The sequence below is a fragment of the Plodia interpunctella genome, chromosome 17, assembly GCF_027563975.2.
Source record: "Plodia interpunctella isolate USDA-ARS_2022_Savannah chromosome 17, ilPloInte3.2, whole genome shotgun sequence".
Classification (NCBI taxonomy): Eukaryota; Metazoa; Arthropoda; class Insecta; order Lepidoptera; family Pyralidae; genus Plodia; species Plodia interpunctella.
The window spans coordinates 6,903,551-6,928,833 of record NC_071310.1 but is presented as its reverse complement, the minus strand read 5'-3'; the positions used below and the strand labels follow the sequence as shown (position 1 = coordinate 6,928,833).

The 25,283-nt window shown below is 37.5% G+C and overlaps 5 protein-coding genes across 7 annotated transcripts in view; 3 read left to right on the top strand and 2 right to left on the bottom strand.

The window, feature by feature from the left end:
* The window catches only part of lobo (lost boys), a 128,752-nt gene extending 121,608 nt beyond the window's left edge, over positions 1–7,144 (bottom strand). Inside the window, exons 1-2 of the mRNA XM_053757482.1 lie at positions 6,632–7,144; positions 6,048–6,173 (exon numbers count right to left, since the gene is read on the bottom strand). Coding sequence (XP_053613457.1) covers positions 6,048–6,173; positions 6,632–7,042 — 537 coding nt within the window. The 5' untranslated portion in view covers positions 7,043–7,144. The remainder of the gene's footprint in view (positions 1–6,047; positions 6,174–6,631) is intronic.
* dan (distal antenna) lies at positions 273–5,631 on the top strand. Its single transcript, XM_053757487.2, has 2 exons — positions 273–529; positions 2,893–5,631. Exon 2 carries the CDS (start codon positions 2,909–2,911, stop codon positions 4,451–4,453), a length of 1,545 nt encoding a protein of 514 aa, XP_053613462.1. The 5' UTR covers positions 273–529; positions 2,893–2,908; the 3' UTR covers positions 4,454–5,631.
* A 557-nt stretch (positions 7,145–7,701) lies between the features above and the next one.
* On the top strand, positions 7,702–11,905 carry elm (ethanol sensitive with low memory). The gene is made up of 4 exons (XM_053757369.1): positions 7,702–8,070; positions 8,375–8,638; positions 8,880–8,973; positions 9,728–11,905. Exons 1-4 carry the CDS (start codon positions 8,004–8,006, stop codon positions 9,870–9,872), a joined length of 570 nt encoding a protein of 189 aa, XP_053613344.1. The 5' UTR covers positions 7,702–8,003; the 3' UTR covers positions 9,873–11,905.
* Sec23 (Secretory 23) lies at positions 11,892–25,153 on the bottom strand. 2 transcript variants are annotated; one of them, XM_053757366.1, is made up of 14 exons: positions 24,993–25,153; positions 24,620–24,907; positions 23,846–24,101; positions 23,100–23,670; positions 22,542–22,684; positions 21,871–22,010; positions 21,368–21,483; positions 20,959–21,112; positions 19,956–20,107; positions 19,400–19,574; positions 18,681–18,836; positions 14,243–14,308; positions 13,833–13,853; positions 11,892–12,844 (listed from the first exon to the last, which is right to left on the bottom strand). In XM_053757366.1, exons 2-14 carry the CDS (start codon positions 24,896–24,898, stop codon positions 12,755–12,757), a joined length of 2,319 nt encoding a protein of 772 aa, XP_053613341.1. In that variant the 5' UTR covers positions 24,899–24,907; positions 24,993–25,153; the 3' UTR covers positions 11,892–12,754. The 2 variants fall into 2 exon arrangements, with proteins under 2 accessions (XP_053613341.1, XP_053613343.1); XM_053757368.1 differs by lacking the exon at positions 13,833–13,853.
* On the top strand, positions 13,843–18,209 carry LOC128676913 (uncharacterized). 2 transcript variants are annotated; one of them, XM_053757365.2, is made up of 5 exons: positions 13,843–14,939; positions 15,117–15,222; positions 15,314–15,423; positions 15,757–16,947; positions 17,034–18,209. In XM_053757365.2, exons 1-5 carry the CDS (start codon positions 14,900–14,902, stop codon positions 18,152–18,154), a joined length of 2,568 nt encoding a protein of 855 aa, XP_053613340.1. In that variant the 5' UTR covers positions 13,843–14,899; the 3' UTR covers positions 18,155–18,209. The 2 variants fall into 2 exon arrangements, with proteins under 2 accessions (XP_053613340.1, XP_053613339.1); XM_053757364.2 differs by having other exon boundaries at positions 13,843–14,999.
* Positions 25,154–25,283: the final 130 nt, after the last annotated feature.

The following is a 25,283-nucleotide window of genomic DNA, read 5'->3' as shown; positions in this document are numbered from 1 at the left end:
AGGAACAAAGCCGAGGAATCGGAGTAATTACTCGCTAACTATTAAGGTACTTCGCAGACGGCCACGAGACGGAGCTTAGAAAACTTGCGGGTGAGAACTTTCGCTAGGACGGGAAAAGTTTAAATGGCGGTGAGATTTTTGCTCAAGTTGATGCGTCCAAGGAATTAGTACATAATTAATTGTGTCGGGATAGGTATGTTTACGAGGGAGCGGAGGTGGCGATAGCGGGGCCGGGCGGGGGTGAGGCGCGGTGTGGGGGGGGCGTGCAGGACGGACACAAAGGAGAGGCCAGCCGCGGACGCGGCCCGCGGCCTGCGTTATCACCACTCGGTCGGCTCGCTCGACCCGCGACGGACGTCTCGCGCCTCGCTCTCCGCTGTGACTTGTGATCGGATTTGTGAAACTGAAACTTGTGCACGTGTCGCGCATAGCGCACCCCGCATTACTTTTGGTTGTTCTTGTGTAACTCCGCAACAACGGCTGGACTGACAAAAATTGTAAACACAACCCACGTGACGCCGGCTCGCAAGTAAGCTTTTTTTTGTTTGTGTGACAAAGTGTTGATCTATTCGCATAGGACATTTGTTTTTAGTTTAGGTTGTGCTGTTATTATAAGAGGCGCTAATATAGTATCGAACTGGTTACCGTTTTTTCTGTGTTCTGTTTTCGTCTACGTTACAATTCTAAAATAAATTATACTAGAACTTGTACCACTTATTTAGTACTTAAAAACTATAACTTTTTGAAACGTGTAAAATAGGCCAAATTTACTTGTACAAATTAGACCATATTTATTTATAAAATGGCCAATAATATTAGGTACAATTTTTGATGACATTGCCAATACGCCGCAAAATAGGTAGGTATGCAGTATTGCAAGTTGTAATTTGAAACAAACTCTTGCTGAAATATTATATACCAGCTACACCCCGGCGCTTCGCTCCCGTGAGATTTTCGAGATAAAGTACCTGGACAAATCCAGGTTATATTCTACCCGTGTACCAAATTTCATAACAATCCGTCCAGTAGATTTTGCGTAAAAGAGTAACAAACATACACACATCCGTGTAAACTTTCGCATTTGTAATATTAGTGGGATATAATTAAGTAGGTAGGTAGGAAACCGAGTGAATGACAAAAATACCGCTGACTGCAAACAGTAGTTGATAGAAACATAATTAAACCAACGTTTAATCAAATTTTATATTGTGTCATCTCTGTTCTTGTATGTGTCGGTATTCAAAGCTTGCAAGTTCAATATTGCCCAAATTTTACGATTAAACTGAAAAGCTTGAATATCTAAACCTTGGCATTGACAATAGTATCTCTCTCATCTCTTCTCTGCATGTTCCCGGTGTCTTTCGGGGTTGTGAAGCCGCGAAGCGTTGACAATAGTTGTAGTAATGTTGACCAAGAGTTTTGTTTTAATCCATACTTGTATGATAAATGCACAGATTTACGCTTTCACAGATAAAACCATTTCAATGATGTAAGGATGTAACTATACCCCGAGGTCAAACATAGGCTTCTTTATTTGCCGCGGATGGAGCCGCGGGCAAGCTAGTATTCCATATTTAATAAATAATGACATAAAAAAGTATTTATACATTTTTTCGTAGCAGTCATGTCATAGCACATTTTGTAGCCAGGCTTGAAAAAAAAAATTAAATAAATAAATATATTAGGACGAATCACACAGATTGAGCTAGCCCCAAAGTAAGTTCGAGACTTGTGTTATGGGATACTAACTCAACGATACTATATTTTATATCATATAAATATATAGATAAACATCCAAAACTCGGGCCAATCAGAAAAAGATCATTTACCATCATAACCCGATCGGGGATCGACCCGGGACCTCTCGGTTCAGTTTACCACTGCGCTACCGAGATCGTCAAATAATTAGAAATATTCCATAATAATTGATAACTAAAAAAATTATAATCACCTATGTATTAATAATTTGTATACAGTACAATAAAGTAATATATCATTATTATTTTCATATTTTATTTTCGGTTTTAAAAACCGGTAACCTTATTTACGGACCGAAGGCAAGTAAATATTGTGCAACATCTAATTTAAATTGTACCTACAATGTAAAAATAAGATTTGAGATTAATTCATCGGATGAAAAAAGGATCAGATTAAAAAACAATAATTGTCCGATTCTCTCTTTATTTATACCTACCTAGCTACAATCACAAGTACCTACAATTCCAAAAAATTCAAAAAAGATTTCCGCATTTTACCCGAATGCAAACAAAAATATTCCGTGAAAATTGCTTCCAAATATAATATTTATTTCATATAATTTAAAATACATATTTCCAACAACATATTTTTTAAAATCAACAAAATGAAATTGTCCTATTTTATTTACTCTTTTGAGAAAAACAAACGCGAAAAATGGCAACCGTGTTGGTGGCGCCATCTCTCGCTGACCGAGTGAGGCGCGGCACTGGCGGCAAGGTCACCGTGTCAACGACCCGACAACTTTTGCCGCCTACTGTTGTCGTAGGTCATAATTTTATGTCTTCTTTTTGTTTATCTTTTCGTAACTTTATAGCGAATTGGGTAAACAGTTCCCCGTCGACACGTTAATGTAAATGTTGTGTATGAAACCTACAGCAGCGACAATATTTTTATTGTGTAACTTTGAATTTTATTACGCATCTGAAATAATGAGGGTGAACGACCAGCCGCATGTTTTGTGCAATTTGATTCTGCGTCGTTTATCACCTTGGATTATCGCTGCAGTATTTATGTTCGGGCATTGACGTATTGTTTACTAGCTTGGAATGTGGAGGGAAGATTTTTAAGACGATAGAGGTCAATTCCAAAGGCGTTAGTATAATTGGGTTTACCATGGATTTTTGTTTGTTACAGGAAGCGAGACGGTAAAATGGCGACGAAAGGCAAACGTCCGATGCGCGCGTTGACGCCAGGCGATAAGATCGAGGCCATCCAGCGCGTCAACGACGGCGAGTCCAAGGCGTCAGTGGCACGCGACATCGGCGTGCCTGAATCCACGCTGCGCGGCTGGTGCAAGAACGAGGACAAGCTGCGCTACATGACCTCACGCCTCTCCTCCCCTGACACCGACAAGAGCAACGACGGCGAGCCGCCCGACAAGCGCGCGCGCACAGAGTCCCCCGCCGCGCCCCCCTCACCCGCCACCGCCGGCCTCGACCTCACCACACCCACATCGTCTGCGCCGGTCACCCTCCCCCCGCTGCAGACCACTCCGCCGGCCGATGCACCGGTGGAACTTACCACCAAGCGCGCCCAGTCCTCCCCTACCCCGCACGTGCCACGCGAACGCCGCCCGGACCCCGGGGCCAGCGTCTCCATGAGTGCTATCAGCCCTCTATCAGGACTAGCGCACTTGCCTGGCCTGACGCATTCTCATCTCGGTCTCAGTTTCAACGAAATCGCAACCAATTTATCCCTACTTGCTCAATTAAACCCGGGTCTCTCCACGCTCTCTGCTCAACCGGCTAGTCGCGCTCTGCGCTCTGTAAGATCACCCAAACCTGCTCATAACGGAGTACATAACTTAAATGAAACCAAGCATAGGAGTAAATCTCACCACCACTCGGACCCGTACCGGACGAGTTTATCTAAATCCAGTCATCATAGCACACCCTCATCTGCTGGACAACCGGTAGATGACACTCTTTGGTATTGGCTAAAAACACAACAAGCTATGCTGGACTTGACTGCGCAGACGACGACTGCCCACCAACTCCAACTGGGAAAAACTGAACCCGCCACACCGCCCAAACCGGTCGTGCCCGCAGCACCCATCACCTCACATTTAGATTACAACAGAAACTCCTGGCTATGGCAATATTACAAACAATTCGGTGGGGCGATGCCTCTTCCAGAAGACAAACACAAATCAGCGTCTCAAGTGCCAAAGGAAAAAACTGCCGAAAATATTTTATATTCACAATTGACAAAAGAAAGGAAGCCCGAAGATGATCAGGCCCTCACATCAGTCCCAGTGCAATCTCACGTTCACAGTGAACACGCGAACTCAATTGAACCCAACCATCCCATAACCAAGGAGCCGAGACTGGCGGAGCCCGCCGTCAGTCCAGAACTCGGTACGGAAAACAAAGAGCCTCCCACGGACAGGAGCCATGAGTCCGGGAGGCAACAGGCCAAAGCTCGCACCGTTTTAGACAATTTGTTGTTTAACAACAGCAATCAAAGCTCAGTAAAGGAGGTGAAAAGCGTGGAAGTGGAAAACTGCGAGTGGGAGTCTGGTGCGGCGGAGGCACTGGAGCACGGCGACAAATTCCTGGCGTGGCTGGAGGCCAGCGGCGACCCGAGCGTGACGCGCATGCACGTGCACCAGCTGCGCGCGCTGCTGCACAACCTGCGCGCGCGACGTGCCGCGCCCGCCGCACAGGACCACGACCACGCCGCGCGCCGCAAGTAAAGCGGACCTGCCTCCGCGCCGACCTACAGGGATATACTTCAATTATGTACATAGTCATGTCGTCGCCAGTAAGCGTTCACTTGTGATATGTGTAGCCAAATCTGCGTAATTTCTTTGTTCTAAAAGGAAAGCTATGCATTACTTTCTCTAATTTAAGACTTATTTAGATGTAATCGACGTCGACCGCCCACCGAGCGGGCGTCGACGTCTTAGTTGACTATCTCCGAGTCTATAACAGATTTAAATATTTAATGTGTATTAAACGCTGTAAAAATAAATGTTATCTGCAGTCGATATTACTTTCTGATGCACACAACTGTTACGTGTTTAGGATATAAGTAGTTCAGCTGTATGTTGCCATTTTACAATTACATTCCTAGTTGTACCCTTACTATAGTTTATAGTCGGATCCCCTATGTTCTACCTCAAGTCAAACTTAAACTAAGTCACGACGTCCTGTCTGCCTGCACGGCCGGCGTTACCATCGATAACGTCTAGGTAACTTATTACCAATCTGTACTTACTCAAAGTTGGTGTAAATAAAATTAAATATAACGATCGTTATTGAAGATGTCGTGTCGTGAAGGCTGATTCACTATTATAAGACGCGAGGCGATGTATCGCATGTCACAGCGACAAGCGAAACCAAATACGATAGGATGCACTCTTCTGTGCCAACGCCATAGTGCAAGGTATATTGTTAAGATATAAATGATCTATTCCGTTAGCGCTAGGCTGTCGTTGTGTAATTGTTTTCTATTGCTCAGTATTTTATTGACATTGTCATGTCTCGACTCGGAATTGTATAATACGTTAAAGTTAACAGTTAAGGACACTGTGATCAAAATTATAAATTATTGAGAGATTATTAATATTGTAAGTACATTCCTAATTAATAGAGTGTATTAACGTTATAAGAGATTGTCCAATGGTAGGGTCTGTTGCAAAATCATCATTGCATCTAATATGAAGGGCGAAAGTTCAAAAATTGTGTCTCCTTTTAACCGAAGATAGAATTATTGATTTGCATTTCATGTTAATTATATTAGCTGTACTTGAAATTATTCGAGAGATGATATTTTGTACAAAATTAAAAATTTGGATTATTAAATAATTCTCTTGTCACAGAGTTTGTGATCTCGAAAATGTTGAATAATTAAACTTGATTGAACTTTAAAACGCAAAATTGTTTCATTTTTACATTCCCGAAGTTTCCCATTTTCAACCAAAACATTAATAACTCTTACCTTGCAGCTGGCTAAAAATAATGTTTCCAAAATTACATTTCGAGATAAGTAATTATACACCCAGACGGGAAATTGAGCATAGCGTGTTGAACTAATAAACAATAAAACATGCCTGGCGTGTCGTGCGAACAGAACCGCTAGGAGTGTTTCCGAGATTAAACCTCTTATGGCGTCCACAGTGCAACAGTGTAACGTCAGTGTTAAAAAGCCTATCGACGTACCTAAGCAATATGCTAAAATTATTTTGTTGAAAATAAAGCCGCCATCTTTTGACAAATAACTGAAATTAAATAAGTCTTACTCGCGTTCCTTTCGTATATCTATTTGAAAATAATAAAAGTACTCACGTGCAGCATAGGTTTCGTCAGAGGCTCGTAGTCGAAATAGTCGGAAACCAGTGATGCAACACCTTGCCAGGTATTTGTGCCTCGGTAACACAGCTTCGTAGGCCTTATTGAGGTACACACCATTTTCTGAAATATAGATAAAACCTGAAATATTGATAAAATAAAAAGAAATAAACTATTTACACGATCACTTATTATTTCTTGTCGAGTACTTGTGTAGTATTGCTAACACTGGTGCTGGTTTCATTAAAGTCTAAAGGCATCTGACATTACTGCTACGACTACCTACCGCCTTCTAGGGGCAAGTAGGCGAATATACCTTAGTTACCTTAGTGAACTATCCAACAGTATCTCTCAAATCTCTTATTTAAAAATCACGAAGTATACATACCCTAAAAACATTCGAACAAAATTAAACTCGATCTATCCGTATGTTAAGCTATAGTGACCCAGCAGACAAACAAACAGGGCAGTCGTGTATAAACAATGAAAAAAAAATGGTACCCTATTAATTTAACGACGCTCTCTATGGAAGAGTCGCCATCTGTTGTCTAAGTGAGAAAGTAAAGTTGTGTAGGACCTACCTGTAAACCACACTCGTTGGGAGCTTGTAGCAGCAAAGGTTTCCTTCCTTTGTAATGAAATTTAAATTGTCGCCTGAAATTTTCCGCATACGCCAACAGGAGACGTTCTTTAGTGGAATTCGTATAATAACTCTTGGGAAAACACGTACGAGTTTCAAATACAGGTTCCGTAATTTCCGGCCAGCACAAATTTACCACACCCAGTTCGTAAATGGCATTATTCAAAGAAGGTATAGTCATTTTATCTTTGATGTCCTTAACACTGAATATTCTTGGTGATATTTCCAAGAAATCGCCTTCTTCGTATGGGCGATCAACAGCATTTTCATTGACTTCTATTAGAGGATCCAATGGCAATATTTCTCCGCTTTTATCCGGTAAAAATTCGGACGGCACTTTCGAAACGCTCATGTTTGCAGTTTTTTTTGTAAATTTAATTATTAAAAATAAGATAAATAAGATTGTTTATAAATCGCCACTATACCCTTCACTATGACACAGTCAGTCGTAGCATCGAAACTTTTTTCAGTAAATCGCTTCAGTAACTTAGCAACCGTTGTAACTTTTGAAACCTGAAAATAGTAATATACCTACTCTATTACCACGGCTTTAGTACGTATTTGGAGTACGGAGTACCTGTTAATGCCATGCTCTATACAAAGCACATCACGTTATCTACATTATCGTAATACGATAGTAAGCTATGCCTGTAATGTTTTTATATCTGTGAGCTATCCTTACTAATAAGTACCTCTTTTGCGTCTATCTGTTACGGGTTTTTTTATGTTTTCTTATAAATAGGATTCCTGAGGAAGGTTTAGGTGAATTATTTATTGTTGTTGTACCCGAGCGATGCCTGGATTGGCTGCTAGTTTATTATAATTTTCAAAATACATTTTTGTCCTTCTTATTTCAAATAAAATGTATTATTATGTATAACCTTATTAAATTATCGTTATATTTTTTAATCGATACGAACGCAACATTTCTTACAAATGATAGTCAGCTGGTAACCGTCAATGTCAATAAAAAATAAATGTCATTTCATTATGTCACTTGATGATTCTTTCGATTTCGTCATTATGTGTCAAAGTTTATTGTTGTGTTATTTTATCAGATGATTTCAAAGGTCAATTAATTTTGAATTATTATTGCCAATAAACGAACATAAATTAACAATCTTTGAGTGCAGTATCCATGAATTTCGTGTAATGCGTAATATAACCTAAGTTCAGATCAATTTTATTGCGGTGATAAGTCGTGAAAAATCAATTATTGTTCGGTGCATGCACAAACTGCACATAATCTAAAGGCCAGTAGCTGAATAGAAGGTCGTGTAGCTGCTTTAGAAGGTCATAAGTGTTGTTTCAAAATGGGGAACAAATCTTCATTACTATTGCGGGAGGAGGAAATAGCACAAATTCAAGAAGAAACCGGATGTAAGTAAATTTTATATATATGTTACCCATTTTTATTATAATTGGTATACAGACAGAATATGTATTAGGTAAGCTAAGGCTTTCTTTAATTTATGTAAGGAGCTTCGCCATTTATTTCTTTCCGGCGCCTATTCTTGTCTGTCGCACCATCAGGTAAATGGTGAAATAGAGAGGAGGCCTTTTAGCATTGATATTTTAGGTAAATTAAAAAAGGAACTAATCTCTGGAATTCAATGTGAAGATCCTACACAGCTCAGAACAGAAGTATGGTTGTAGTGTTACAGTCTTGCATGGTTTTTTTCAGTTACACCAAATCAAATTGAGCGCTTGTACTCTCGTTTCACGTCATTAGATAAGAATGACTGTGGTACTCTGTCAAGGGATGACTTCCTGCGGATCCCAGAGCTCGCCATCAACCCGCTCAGTGAACGCATCGTTCACTCATTCTTCGCTGAAAGCCATGATGATAGGGTTAACTTCCTGCAGTTCATGAGGGTGTTATCCCATTTCCGGCCAATAAGGAAGAATAGAGAAAACAAATTGAATAGTCGGGAGGAGAAATTGCGATGTAAGAACCTATTTTATTGAACACTGTTTTTTCTATTCACAAAATAAAGCTAAGCTAATAGCAGTATAAATAAAAAAACGATATAATTTTTTTACTTAGTGACTACATACAATACATGTATTATAAGTTTCACCCAATTCAATAGAGTAGTCATTTAATTAGAGCTACAATATTAATGGTTTATATATTATGTCTTAATAAAATCAAATAACATATTTAAATTCTACTGTCTCATTTGTAGTTGCATTCTCCATGTATGACTTGGACAATGATGGCAAAATCTCCAGGGATGAACTGCTGGCGATCCTTCATATGATGGTTGGAGCAAATATCAGGTAATGATTATGCTGTCTATACTATTATTATAAATAGGTAAGCATTTATTTGTATGTTTGAGGTGAGTAATCTCCGAAACTACCAAACCGATTTCAAAAATTCTTTCACCATTAGAAAGGTACAATATTCAATAGTGCTATAGGCTATATTTTATCTCAAAATTCCAATTGGAGCAAAGCCCCAGGCAACATCTAGTCATTCATAAAAATAATAATAAAAAATATGTATTTTTGGATAATTGAGTTGTTTGTGGTTGATTGTAATAATCAATAGCTTTAAAGATTACAGTATATCTGTATTAAATCGTGATAAGTTGGTTCATGTCATCTTTTTATCATTAACACTTTGAGCCAGGAGATAATAAAGACACAGGATCATAGATCACAGTCTGATCGGGCCGCGCGAGAACTTATTAGTCAAGGAATTGATTTTAGTAATTACCAAAATTTTAACGAACACTAACATTGTTTATGAGAATCAATATATGGACAAGTTATATGACAATATATTTTGAGTAACAGAAATAGATATTTCATCAAGATCACTTGCTTCCGGTGTCATCGTGCAAGCATCATGAGGAAACCTGCATTCTGGTCGATTATCAACTTGTGTGTGCTATGGAGAAGGCAATGGCAAACCATTTCATGAATAGTGCAAAAAAATTGTTGTGTGTGTTTTATTCCACATGAGGAATTATTTTTATATAATTACTTTAATGTTTTTAATTATAACACTTTGTGTTATCATTTTCAGTGAAGAGCAGCTGTCCAGTATTGCGGAGCGGACAATCCTCGAAGCTGACACCAACAACGACCAGATGATATCCTTCGAGGAGTTCTGCCGGGCACTGGAGAGAACAGATGTCGAGCAGAAGATGTCCATCCGTTTCCTCAATTGACCTCCAAACTCTTGAACCATATACATCAAGTATATTTTGACCATAGTGCTAGTGGTCATTATATATGGGCTTCTAACTAAAAAATGAGTTGTCTATGCTCTTGGACCTTTGTGTGTGATATCTTGGTATATTCGTAATTGTTTGCTGTTGTTTAGTTGTTAGCTGATTGGAGTATACGACATTGATATGAGATAATTGATTGATAATGTGAATGCAAAAACTGATTTTTAATAAACAACAAGGTGTGGTGAATGTTTAGCCGATAGTAACATGGGATAGAAAAAATGTCCCATATTACTACTAGACCTAGAGAAGTTAATGGTAATATGGGAACAACTACAATACTACTGATTGTAAGGCTGGTAAAAATGTACAGTCTTATTACAAGGTTGACTAGACATTCTTCGGCACTTTGTGTAGAATACATTATTATTTTCTTATCGAGTGTGTTATTGTTAACAAATTTCAACAAAAAAACAACAAATTTATTGTCAAATTTTGTTCAAGCCGCCTAAAAGCATGGCATGACCAACATCTCAGTTAATTTATTATTTTATATGGCAATCGAAGTGCTTACTTTTCATTATTATGTGTTCTCTCTGGCCACTTCCTTTGCCCTACCGATCGGATGTCCCTATGTAACCATAAATAAAGGTCGATGTTAAAATTCTCATATCAATGCAATGATATTTAAAGGATTAATCCGGGCTTTTAACGAAGTGTCTGACACTTGTAAGCTAATTGTATATTTGGCGACTTATTAATTAGTCATTTGTCTATGTATATAAATTGCTTAGATTATTGCCAAACGGCATGTTTTTAAACTATATTATAATAAGTTTAATGTGTTATAAATTAATATTTTTATTGTGACAAAGTAGGTCGTGGGATAGATGGAAAAATGAAAAATGGACATAAAAATTAAATTTATAATTAAACTAACTGAACATTGATACGTTGACTACTGGTGCATCGGTGGTTATTATACCAGATATAACATTGATGTACGCTTTTCCGCCTGGTTTAGAAACTGATGTACACGCGCCAAAATTAAGCTATAAAATTTAACAATTTTATATACCTACGCAGAAATCGGAATTTTAATTGCTTCCTCAGAGTTTAGTGATTTTAAGTACAATTCTATCTAGTTCAGAAATTTAGATTTCGGTGTTCAGAAGATTGGACATTAACGAACAATCAGCGTTTACGAACGCATGCATATTGCCATGGCAGAACAAAGTGTTTACTGCATCTACGTCAGCTCTATGTACTTAGAGCATGGAAATAGTAGGTACTCCGTACAAGTACTTACTAAATCCATGACTTGGAGCCATGCCACACATAGCTCAGTCGCGCTCTGTCGTTTTGACGTCCGTCGACACAATGCAGAAATTGTATGAAGTTTCGACGTACGTCAACGCACGTCAGAGTTATGGGAAATGGCTCTTAGTCATCAAAACTTTTGATGTATAGAATTATATATATATATATATATATATATATGTATATGTTAAGAGACTACATAAAACATGTTTTTGACATTAGCAATATAATTGCTACGTCAGTATTTTTGCACGGACTGTGGTGGTCCTAATTATAAAAATGCATAGTCAGTTAAAATTTATACATCTCAAATTAATAACGGAATATGTATATGTATTCCGTCGTTATATGTGTATATAATATCTTTTAGGGCTATAACACTATGGTTCCATTGTGAGCACACTATTGCAGTTATGTCACATTTCCACATTTTTTATTTTTTTTACGAATACATTAAATAATAAATACATAGAAGTATATAGATCCCAACTTAGCAAGGGTAGAAAAGGTGTTATGAAAGTAGCATAAATTTTATTATTAGTTTGGGTATACCTACCCAAACTTACTGGTAACATTTTTGTAGAAGAAAGTACCCTTCATTCTGCAAAAATGTTACAAATAAGTCGGTGATAGATAAGTATAATATAATTCGTATTTATTTCTAAGGTAGCGTGTCGAAAATCCAAATAAAATATGTTTTTTTATATCAATCCAGATTTTATTTACCATTTACAAAGGAATCAGTTATACTAGTTTTCTTATTGTAATACCTTAAATTTCAGCGAGTAATACATGTCTGAATTAAATTCCGAACTGTACATAGATTTATAAAATGAAAAAAAAGTAAAATAGATGTTCTTCTTATAAATAAATATTGAATAATTATATTAAAAACATTTCCATATTATTAATTTACATTGTATTTGTAAAATTGGCTCCGAATATCCAAATCATCGCAGTTTAGTATATTGTTTTTTTTTAATTTTTTAAGTGACAAGTGAATGTGTCTTCGCATTTTGACACAAAATCTTCATAATATCGTAAGGTGAGGGTGAAGCCAATTCTAATACCATATTTAAAGGGCGGGAAAACAATCTGGCTCGCCGTTGCGAAAGTGACATATCTAGTGACTGCGATGACTGCACGCATCAGGTGAGCCGTATGCCTGTTTGCCTACTAAAGCTCACTTGCATGTTTACGGGATAAATATAACTACAAGTTTGTCAGAAGACGTAGACGGAAGGAGGACTATACCCAGCGGTCACCGATGGCTGCGGATGATGATGATAGGTTTGTCAATGTCAAAGAATTTTTTATGGCTTTTGCGTAATTGGATAGGTTATCAAATTGCGTGTTGTAACACTCAAAATTGAAAATTTTCAACAGTCAATCAAAAAAAGTCATTTTTCAAGTCATTCAACAGTAGCGACGCTCACGCCGATACAGATAAGTTAGTTCCGTATCAAATCAAATCCGATCAATGCAAGTAGGCCTTAGCAATACCAAAACAGACATCAGCGAAATGATTATACGCGATAAGATGGCGGGATATTCAAATTTTAAGCTGTGGACGATACGGCCAGTTTCTTCAGATGCTCCATGAAAACTTGCAGGGAAACGTCGTCCGTAAGCACGGGGGCGCCACCGTCCTATAAGAAAATATAATTTGAGCACAACCTGCTTATTCTTCATGGTTTAACCAATAATTAATTTCTCTCTATCTCCATATGTTCCCTTTCACGTTCGCAGCTGTAACGTAGTGAAGCGTAAAAAACAAACTTTTTAAATTTTACCATTAGCCTTACATCAACCATATTTTAGAATGCTATTGTCCTGTAGCCTAAGCTATGTATCCCTTAATCGACATCTACGGAAGTACCTATATGGAGTGGTTCTACTCTAGGGCGGAACCAAGCAGACAATACGCGTATACGATATATGCGTATTGTCTAGTTAAGAGAAAGAAAGTAGCCGCTAACAGACCATTTTGATAACGGCCCTCTTCGACATTTTACGAGGACATTACCGTACGAATCGCGCTATAAGCATTTTGTTAAATCTAGAAATTATGTTAAGTTTAAGATTATTTTTGGAAAGGCCGCCACCAGTTAAAAAATACTTATCGGAACAGAGAAAATGAAGCATAGTCAATGTAAAAATAAGTGAACAATAAAAATGCGAAAAATACTACTAAAACATGTTTTAACTACATAAACTATATTAACTTCCCATTGCCTTTGTCTAACTAATAAAAATTAAAAAAATATAACTTTATTTATTTTTGTTATTGAGTATTAGGAAACTAATTTTTTAAAGGTCACATATTAAAATAATTGGTTACAAAGTGGTCGTCCAAAATATGTCCCCTACCATTTTATTTTAATCCAACTTTTATTTTAAAGCAAATTCCTTAAAATTCATACTATAATTGTACAGTATGAATTTTCAGGTCCACGACTTGGATGACCACTTTTATGTTTAACATTATACAAGCAGAAAACGGCACAAGCAAATCAGAGTCGCGAAAATTCAAACATCAATTCCTGTTATTCTGTCATGAAGTTAGTACAAAGCAAGATGTAAGCGTTAAAAAAACCAGCCCTTTTTGAAATATAAAAGTAAAAAAAAAATGTCTACCGCTGATGGTATCGGCATCGCCTGGTTTCGCCGAAACAATGGATGGAACAAAAAAAAAATAAAACATATCAAACCATGCTGAAAACTCTCATACTGATATGTCAAAACCATGCATATTTCTATAATACATACTTTAGTAAATTAATTTGTCAGCTTTATCATTACTATATCTATTCGACTGTAATAATTTGGTTATTTTTTGTTTCATTCAATCATCTACGAATATTATACATCTGTCAAATATTGAAAATAAACAAAATAGCATCGTAAACACGAAGCAAGATAAAGTTAAGAATTAAAATAACTATGTTAAAATTAAGTGTCATAATCTTGCTTGCTACTTCTAAGCATCTGGAGTGCTCATATAAGTTACATTTGTCTGTTTTATCTAATAAATGTCGAAAACTCACCCCGCCGTATGCGTACATGTTGTTGTGCGTCTGCGAAGGATTCACCTTGGACAGCAGGAAACGAGCCTGGAAATAAGTTTATACTTTATTTAATAAATATTTCTATGATTTACTTAGGTTAATTTAGTGCAGTTGTGTCTTTAAACAAAATACCATAGTCAATCCCAATTTCCGATTGTTAATGTCGTCGTTACGTGTGACCTAGTTATATACCTATTATACGTGTTAGTCGGTATTTATAATATGGGTAACTGACATTTGTATTAGATTTTTATACTTTACATATATTATTACCCGAAATAAAATTATTTATAAATTATTATTAGAAGTATTATCCAAAGATTTTAATTTTCATAAAATTATAATGTTACATTGATGAAAAACAATTCAGCTAAATATTTAATGCAACAGTAAAAACTCGTCACTTTAATATTCCAATATCCCAATTATAACATTTCCAATTACTAATTTCACTTGGAACGCCGCCTATCTAAAAAACCAATCAACCGCTTCATCAAATAACCGTTCAACAAAAATTAATCGGTCATTTTTATCCATCGATCAGAAAAGGAAACAATATGAGCGCTGGCCTCAATTCGACAAGGCAGCAAAACAATAAAATGCTAGGTAAATCGCGGCATACGGCGATAAGGAACTATGTGGTACCGCGGCATTCTGGCAGTCCTCGCCGTCACATGTACGTTCCCACCAATCGCGCTCGCACTCGCCCAAGGCACAGAACTTGTCCAGCTAAAAGGTTCCATATAATATAATATTCCACATAACGGACACCCAAACCGCTTTAAACTCCCCACGTAGGTTATCACATTACCTAACATGTTATATAAATCATAACCGACATAAAATCTTTCAGATTTAGTATGTGTGCTGTGGTTCAGTGGTCTCAAAAAGGAAGATATGGATGTTAATTTGTTGACAAAACTACGACGACATAGCATCAACATAGATATGAATAACGAGTGAGTATTGTTTCCCTGCTTATTTTCATCTGTTGTTATTTCAAAACTAGAACTTGTAACCATAATATTTAACCGATTAAACCGATTTTAGGACCATGCAGCAAGAGTGTTCTATAAATAAACTTGCATTGGCCAGTCAAACCGAGAAACCTGTCTACGTGACCACAACCACCACCACCACCAGTTCACCTACAACGATTGGTAAGGAACTACTAGATATTAAACTAGATATATCATTATTATCAATCTAGTAAGTAGTAAGATTTTTGTGTCGTCCATGACGCCACAGACGGCTGAAAACCAGTGTCGGTAACTTTACACCGCGTAACACTGAGCCGTCTCTTATTGTGATGCAAACGCATTACATTATTTCATGTATATTTTGTGTATGTTATGTGTGTATGTGATTGACCGGAGTTACATACATTTCCTAGGAATTGTATAAAATGACGGATTACATACATTTCCGTTAACTTAAACAATGAAGAGTAGTATATCCTATTAAATTTGATGTAAGACATGGATTGTTTTCAGATCTTTCTAATTTAACAAACGTGGCGCCGAACGAAAGCGCTGCGGATAAAGACTTCGAGCCAATTGTTAAATATATATCTGATATCCAAAAAATGTCTAGAAGAAATTATATAGACGGAAACCCCGAAGCTATAACGTCACCAAAAATCGAAAGTGCGCGTACAAACTTTGAACCTAGTTTCAGCACACGAAACATCCCAGAAAGTTTTGTAAAGAAAGCAGAGCATGTTCCAGAAAACGATGAAACGAAACTTCGCAATATTCTATACTTTTGGCAAACATTAGCGAAATCGAGCGACAAGCGAGCTCAGAAAATTGTCGAAGATACCACAAAAGGGACAACTAGGGCTATATCACCGAAATATAAACAACAAATGAAATTACTGAAAACTGTCACTTCTACTCCACGCTATACTAATCCAAGTCAAAACAAGCCGGCCTTGGGCCGATGGTTGGCAGGCTTGTTGTCAACAAAGACAAAAGAGTCCGTCCTGACTTCTACTGAAAGAAATAACCCAAACGATTTAGGAGAATTAATTCTTCCGTTTTATAAAGATTTAATTCATTCATATGACAGCACACAGAGTATACAGGATATAGTTAGTGGTGAAGCAAGTAGAGATTTATTTAATAAGTTCAAAGCAAAAAATGAACGACTATATACGTTTGACAAAAAAAGAACAGGTCCTGTATTTAATATAGGCGACTTAACTATATCCAAGGAACGATACATCAACCCTTTCAAATTTGATGTGTTAAATATAGAAAACGGAGCATTGAGACAAGAAAATCAAATGGACACACCAATCAATCAGCAATTTGATACAAGAAAATTTAGTCCTGTGTTTAACATAGGCGATATTTTTAAATCCAAAGAACGATTCGATAATCCATCTAAATTTGATACTATATCAAGAAAGGCAAATGCGGAAAATGGAGCATTACGACAAGAAAATCAAATGGACACAACAATCAACCAACAAATCGAAAAACAGTTAAAAAGAAATAACTTTTCAGGAAATGAAGGTGAAAGTAAAAAAATTACAAAGCAAACGATCCAGGACATCGCTGACAGTGTAAAAGCTTTGATTTTAAAAGATTTGGGAGTTATTAATATTACAGCCACACCTGCGACAACTAATGTTTCTCTAACGGTTTTGAATAAAACAAATAATGCAACAATGTCAAATGGTAATATGTAATTAAAAATTATGTACTTTCTATCCCACATTGAGTTCTATATGCAATATATTCTAAAGCTATTTTTTTAATTTCAGATCTCAAACCTACCTCGACAACTATACCACGAAATTCTACTGGAAATGTCTATCAAGTAATGGATAAAATTCTAGATTTGTACGAGCGTCTAAAAGTAATAACTGACAAAATCAATGTAACACACTCAAAAAACAAGAAAAACACTCAATCAAAAGAGGAAAGAAACAATGATCTTCTCATTGGAACTATACAAAATAATATGTTTAATAGAATGACTAATGTCAAACATATATTAATGAACCCATTCCGCGATTTGACACGCCAGGAGATACAAAAATTGCCGTCAATAATTCAAACGAACTCTGGAGAGATCGCACCATTGTTGGTACCGATGCCAAACTCGCTAAAAATAGTAAACCAAGTCGTAGTGATGTCGACAGCAAAACCAATGAAAATGATTGACAACAAAAGCAGGTACAATACATTTATGGCAGATTTAAGTAAAAATCGAGCTGTTACGAGCTTTGAAAAAAATAAAAGCCAAAAAACTACTATACCCAGCTTGGACTACAAGAAATATTCTCACTTCGGAAATGTTGACTTTAATCGATATAATAGAGCACATAAAAAATACGACATAACCCAAGACGACCAATTCATACGAACGCATAGCTACGGAACACACAACTATGCAACGCATAATATTGAAGGTAGAAACGACAAATTGAGACATTACAACAAAGATAATAATAAAGAGAATGAACATATAAATTATTTTGACATGATTAGCAATAGCCATAAAAGCTATTTGGAAAAAATACCCACTAATGGACACAGCGGCAAATACCACCAAAAGCTGGAAAGGGAAGATGAGAGATTCGATAATCATAACAAAGATTTTATTGGACAAAACAAGGATATTTTAGGGCAAATTTTTGGATTTAGCAACGACGTATATGGGGGAAACAAGGACGTTATTAGGTTATTGAACAGCGCCCGAGAATACGGATATGACAGGCCAATCGCGCCGCGTCACCAACAGCCGCTAAATATGAAGAACTCTCCGTACGACGACACTCATTTTAGAAACTTTTTGAAAACGCAACAGAAAGTGAACGATATGTTGGAAAAAATTCTGGAAAGGAAACACTCCATGGGTTATAGCGTCGAGACGACTTAAACGGTTTACTGTAGGTTTATTAGGAATTTTCGAATAAATAACTTTATCTCCTTGTCTCGTGTGTTTTTAAAAAAATACATACAAAAGCATACTCGCTTTATGTATACGAAACCCTTATGTTTTTGAGTGGACCAATCATGGAAAATGTTGTAATCTTGATAAATATTCTGGTGGGTACTTTTTATACCGAAATTCCTATAGGAGCTAGTATATACACCCAGAACTCCACTTCCAATGTGTCCTTTGTGCTATTTTGTGTTATGTTCTAGGTATTCTATCTATATAAAATTATATATTTTTATGTAGCTCTCAGGTCCCACTGCTGGGCAAAAGTTAAAAAAAATTATATACATGACGATTTTACTACGACTGCACAAATTTTATGCACACATGACAGATGATGAAACTTGAGGACTTGAGGTATGGAAAGTCAACATATTTCGTTCTTCTTTCACTGTTTATTTCATAAAAAATTACCTTATATATAAATGAATATAGATATAATTTGCAAAAGGGGATGGTATACCTGTGATCCGCCGTGCTCAGTGTCGATGTAGCGCGGTACAGGGAACCTGGTCTGCAGTATCTCCTGCGCGTCGTCGACGGGCGCGCGCAGCAGTTGCGCGAAACTCTCGTACTCCTGCATGTCTTGGTAGCGCAACGCGCGCCACTGGGCTATCGTCTGTTGGCGGAATTATACGTTCAGGACTATAAAAATATATATAGTATAAGTATTAAGTGATTGTACATCAAGATCGTAAATCGAAGGAGCGAGGGGTTTATGTGGATATTTACGCCGAGACGAGGGTGAAATGTTCACTTATAATTTCAGTTTTTTGCTCTAGAGTATTTTACTTTTGTACGAGATAATCATAAGCAAAATAGAAATTCATAGACGAAGATTTTACGGAATACTCTTGAGCTTGAAATCTTTAGACTGTTTACATCCAATCAAACAATGTCAAACTTTACGAGCATGAGAAGTGAGAAATAAACTAGTAAACTTTTCTTATACAGACAATGTGTCTCACGCATTATTATGATAAAATATCGATTTGCAACATCATGGGAACTCAAGAGTGTGTCAAAAACTGCCACATATTGGATATTAAATATTTGTTACAATAATTTCCAAACTAAAATATGTGCCTTGGGAATTAATAGAAATTATAAATCATAAAAAATCTCTAATACATACATATAAAATAATAATTTGAACTTTCATCTATATATTTTTAAACTGACCTCGCCATGGTATATGAGGATCTGGAAGAACGTGTCCATGAGAAGAATCCTGTCCGGCTGGATGGAGGAGGTGTCCAGCAGCACCGGCTCCGGTGGACCCTCGAACGAGTACGAGTACAGGATCGGCTGGATCATGATCAGCGACTGAGTTAGGTCTTCGCGCATTAGCATGTGCCTGTGGAAATATATAGTTTTGATCAAAATTCGACTATAATGTTTGTTACTCTTTCACGCAAAATCTACTAACCGATTGTTATGAAATTTTGTGCACGGGTGGAATATAACCTGAAATAACACAGGGTACTGTTTATCCCGAAATTCTCACTTTTATCTCTAACAACGTAATTAATTATACATATAAACCTTCCCCAGGAACCACATTAGCTATTGTTGAAAACTGAAACTGAACGCATGAAAATCCCTGCAGTAGTTTTGGAGTTTATCGCGAACAGACAAACAGACGCGGTAGAGGACTTTGTTTTATAATATGTAAGGATTAAACCTGCACTGACGGCCGACATTTTGAACCGAATTATGTGCCGGGGATTGTACTCACCTATAGAAAGTAGTCTCGTCCGGAGAGTTGTTGAAGACCTGCAGGAACTGCGAGCGACGCAGGTGGTACATGAACTGAGGGTAGAGGCTGAAGTTCTCGGACAGGCGGAAGCTGTTGGGGTCGTCCTTGCCGTACTCGCCGAACTTCTGGCACTGTTGGGGGAAAATATATTGATTTTTTGGACTACTTGGACATATTACATAGTGACAAAGTCTCATTTGACCGGTTCTTCTTTTTTAAGTCCAAAACGTCTAAATCACTTGGCGGTAGTGTACCAAAGTTTACCATAGGATTGATAAAAGTATTCCTTTTTATGAGAACAATAATATCATTTCATATCAATTTGGTTTATACAAGTAATGGTAAATGTCCACCTATTTATACTTTAAAAGCATCCAATATTAATTGCTGTAGGAAAAACTCACACAAATGTGACCTCTAACCCTGATGCCGGCTCCACACTATCATCGAACACGAACGCAAAGCATGAACATTGCGTAGTTCATATGAGTGCTTTTATTTACCACAATGAAAAACCAGCAATGTATGCCGAATCCGTCAAAGTTCGGCGAGATCTCCAGGATAGTGTGGAGCCGGCATGAGACAAAACGAGCTATCACCACCGCACACGGCTCCTGGTCGTACGCATTACGTACGTTTTTTACATTTAGTTTTACATATTTTTTTATTTATACTTTTATATATATTTTTTTGACATTTTCAATAATTTTATTGAAAATCGTCCTCTTCATTTGTAATATCTATATATATATACCTACATTTGTTAATTGACGTCTTTGGAGGAAAGGCCGCGGTGAAGTTTGTTGCGCCGCTTCCTCTTCACCTGCGCTTTGGAAGTCGGCAGTAGACTTAGTTCAAGTATTTTTCTTGACGTCAATAAGTGATGTGTATATCATCCTATATTGAATAAAGAAATTTGAATTTGATCGACCCCGGGCGCCACGTGTCAGACGGAGACTCACAGTAGTCAGAGTGCGCTCACCAGCCTGATCAGCATGCGGTCCAGCCAGCGCAGCACGTCGGGCCCGTCTTCCAGCTCCGCGCGGTACACAACTAGACGGGCCATCACCACCGCACACGCCTCCTGGTCGAACCCGGCCGATATATGGTGGAGATTCACTGCCGCGTCGCCCCAACTGGACAGAAATAGTTAATCGTGTAACCTCTCATAGTTATCTTCTAGTGTCCCTTAGTCGTCATATACGACATTCATGGGAGTACTCCTATTCTAGGGCGGAACCACACGCCATATTATAGATTAATGTATATTAATATTTAATATAAAAATAGTTTGCAAAAATTGAAACTATGTGACGTCAAGCTAGAGAGGAGGTAATTTAACAAATGACCAACTGTGACAGGGATTGGGAGGGATATAAAAATCCACTCACTTGCGAGCGATAGTGGTGACGCGCACGCGCCGCTGCCCGCTGGAGTGCTGGTACTGCGTGATGAGCTGCACGCAGCCGCGCCCGCCCTGCGGCACCGCCGCGTGCTGGTTCACCACCTGCATAACACAGACAGTGTCAAACATTCATCATCCTACCCCCAACTAGGAAGCTTCAATTTGTGATAAATTTTGCCGAGTCGACTCTCTAAGAAGAGTAGGAATACCCGTGGACGTCAGCGAACCCACTCGTATGTACATTGTAACACTTGGTTGGCGAATAAACAATATGAATATGTCCAATAAAGCAGACATTTACTTACAGATTTACATGACTAACGACCATGATTAAGTATAATACCGTCATATTAAATTGAATATATTTTCTTTACTTTTATCTGAACAGATACCGATGACAGACGGGCGGACATGACATTCGTCATGTCTCCAAACTAAAAGGGTTCCTAGTTTATTTAGAATACATAAATTAAGAGAAAGAAAACTAACCTCAAAGAAGATACCCATGGTGGTGCTAGGCGTGAAGGTGCACATCTTCCACTGGCAAGTGTTGCCCATGCCCACCTCCTGGTCCGACACGCAGGGACCCTTCACGTTCAGGGACACGCAGGAACCGATTGCACCGGTTACTGAAATCAAAGTGCACAATTATTTTTGAAACAACATTAATAATCAAATAGTTTTAAATAGGGTCTGGATTGTCATGTGTTATATTTAATTTATTACATTATGTAAAATTTCTGACAAAACATGTTTGCGTATACACTTATATAAACGTTTATTTAGTTCATCAAACAATTTTCATGATGAAATGATATATTTATTTCATTTTATTTTTAAAAGAACATGTAGTCCATAATTTGGTTCAAAAAACATCCGCAACACCATTTACTAAGCGTAAATAAATCCGTCACATGCTTCGTCAATAATGAACGTCTGAAATACCCCCAACAAGCATCGTCAAAATAAAGAATGTTTATTTATTCCCATCATTAATGTCAACCATACAATTTGGTATTGGTGAATTTCTATAAATTGCATTCTCATTTTTTAAATACTGCCTGTAATAAATTTACTTTGTGTTGAATGCGGCCATAATGTCCTTGAAGCCCGGAACCGCGGAACAAACCAATTTATGTGATTTATATTGATAATCTTACTTTTTAATTCTCGGCTGCACTTGACTTCCAAGGTTCCATTGAACGCCATCTTGTAGTCACCCTTTTGGTCCTTGGCAAATACCCTTTGGAATGTCTGCTTGAAAAGGGAGGAGTTGAAGGAATCCCCCATCACCATGTGACCACTGTGATAGAGAAAAACAATTGTTTAGTTATTTTATTTTAAAAGTTAGAATCCATTATTTATATATAGTTTACGTTTTTACTTTAAGATGGAGATGGAATAACCAAGAAAGCATTCATTTTTAAAGAAAAATATGAAAATAGACAAACTACTAAGATTTTCGAAAATACGCCTGCTGCATCCAGCATAAAAATAGTCAAATCCAATCCAAACAATAACACTCTGTATGTTTATATTCTGTTGTATGCAGTGAACCAATAGAGTTTAGGGTGTTTTCCCTAGAGTTGAATTAAAACATTTCAACACTATAGAAAAACCACAGATAAAGAAAATATTACAGAGGCTAAAGACTGGAACACCAGAATATTATTACAGAGTCACAGGCATAGATCAAATGTTGACCAAATTTAACTCACCCAGTGGAATTACAGCACTGCTTCATCTCCATCAAACCAGTTTGATCAAGAGCACATGAATATATATCTATTGAGTGTCCATTTGTAGCCGACCTTAAAGACAGAGCCTCATAATGCTTGATAGCTTTCTTCATATACTTGGCATTATCCTTATGAATATCGTGATGGGAACGGATAGGCTGCTTCAGCTCATCATTGACTACCTGACCTGGACCTTGAGAGCATGGACCTCCTAGGAACATCATAATTCTAGCTCCAGTATTGGGGTAAGTGACTTCCAGAAGTCCAACAGCAAGAGATAAAGCCACTCCACTGCTTCTCAAAGGCCGTTTCCCTACACCAAGGGGCCAAGGATCTCGGCCAAGTTCTCCGAGTAAGTCTGTCAGAGCCATGTCACATTGCTTGACGGGTTGTAGGAACCGGTGGGCCGGAGGTTGGGGTACAGGTGCACCAGGCCTCTGCTGCGGGTTCGGCATGTTGACACGGCCTATACCCAACTGCTCCTGGATCTGCTTAGCTGGCAAATCTTTAGTTCCTTTGAAGACATAGCATTTTGATATACCTTCAGTACCTGAAAGAAATAAATATAGTTGTTCACTTCCAGTTGGTTGCTACCACACTGTACCACCACCCAAAGCAGTGGGTGGTCTGTCGTGGTGGCTGCATAGAACACATTACCCTAATTTTAGGCTTTACACACATTAATAACAAAATTTTATTTTAATAAAATGGTTATGACCTCTTACCTAACTCATGAATTTGTACCATACGGCCAAAAGTGATGAGGCCCACCAAAGCATTCTGAGGCATCAAACTGAGCGACGTCTGCAGAGAGTCCTTCAGTGCACTAAGTTCTTCTTCATCAAGGCATGTGTCCACAACCAGTAGGAAGATGGGTGGCATGGTCTGGGCACGGGCGATTGTATACTCTATAGTGGAGAAGTTGGGGATGAGCTCAGCAGGCTGATGCTGCTCGGATATAGCAGCATATTGTGGTGGGAACTGGAAAATTATGTGTAAATTCAACCATTTATAATTACAATATTTTAAATATCTCAATAATACTGATATATGAAATTCTGAAACCTTTTTCTTTACTCAAAATAGACAAACTTTGTATTAAAATATCCTGATTTTAAAATGATAAAATATTGTAATGAAATTATCAAATAGGCAATGTGTATAACCCCCTGAGGGCATCCATACTTTCCTTTCTCTTCTCCCTAAACTCTATTTCAGTATGACACAAGTACAGCTGTCCCACATTGCCAACATAAATCTACACTAAAATTAAAATCTACACTCTAAATTGACACAAATTTAACAAAGAAGAAGTAAAGTTTGCAAGTTTGTGTAAAATTCAGAACTACTCAACCAATTTTCATAATTCTTTCACCAGTAAGAAGCTACATTATTCCTGAGTGACATAGGGTACATACTTTTAATCCTGATATTCCTACGAAAGGCAATCCCCGAGATGCCGCTAGTCAACACATAAAACAAATATTTATAGTACTTACGGGATTCCTTTGGAAGCAAAAGTTGCAGACCCATAATTTTGCACGATAATCAACTTGACACATAGGATTTAGTATAGCACGGCATGTATTACGTGTACAAAATACAGGTTCATATTGAATCGGTGGTAAGTCTGGTCGCTCCTTCAGCGGTTGGTAGAGACATGCCAGTGGAACCACAAGCCGCGTAGCTTCGATCCTACTGGACGGCCAGACGTTCCAGGTAAAACGTATACCATCTCTGTCTTCATTATTCTGAATAAACTCCTCGTACGTCGACATATCGTTGATCTAAAAAGAAATTAGTCATGAAAATGATGAAAACATAGGCCCAATTGGAACCAAAATATACAGCGAAATTTAAAGTTTTACTTACCAGGTATGCATGCGGTGACTTGAGGTTAACTAAAAGGACTAAAATTCACTGCCTCACTTAGTATTCATTCAGAAAATTCAATAAAATCAGGATTTTTTAAAGAAATTCTACAGACTGGAGAGCCTGGCTGATTTGGCAATTGTCAAATTTCATAGACAAAACAGCTGTCACATACGCCACGTCATTTTTGAAAACAATGCATTTTATTCATGGTTCATAATGCATTCCATTTGAAATTAATTTCATTATTTACAGTAAAAAATCAAAAATTAATTACCATTACTATATTTC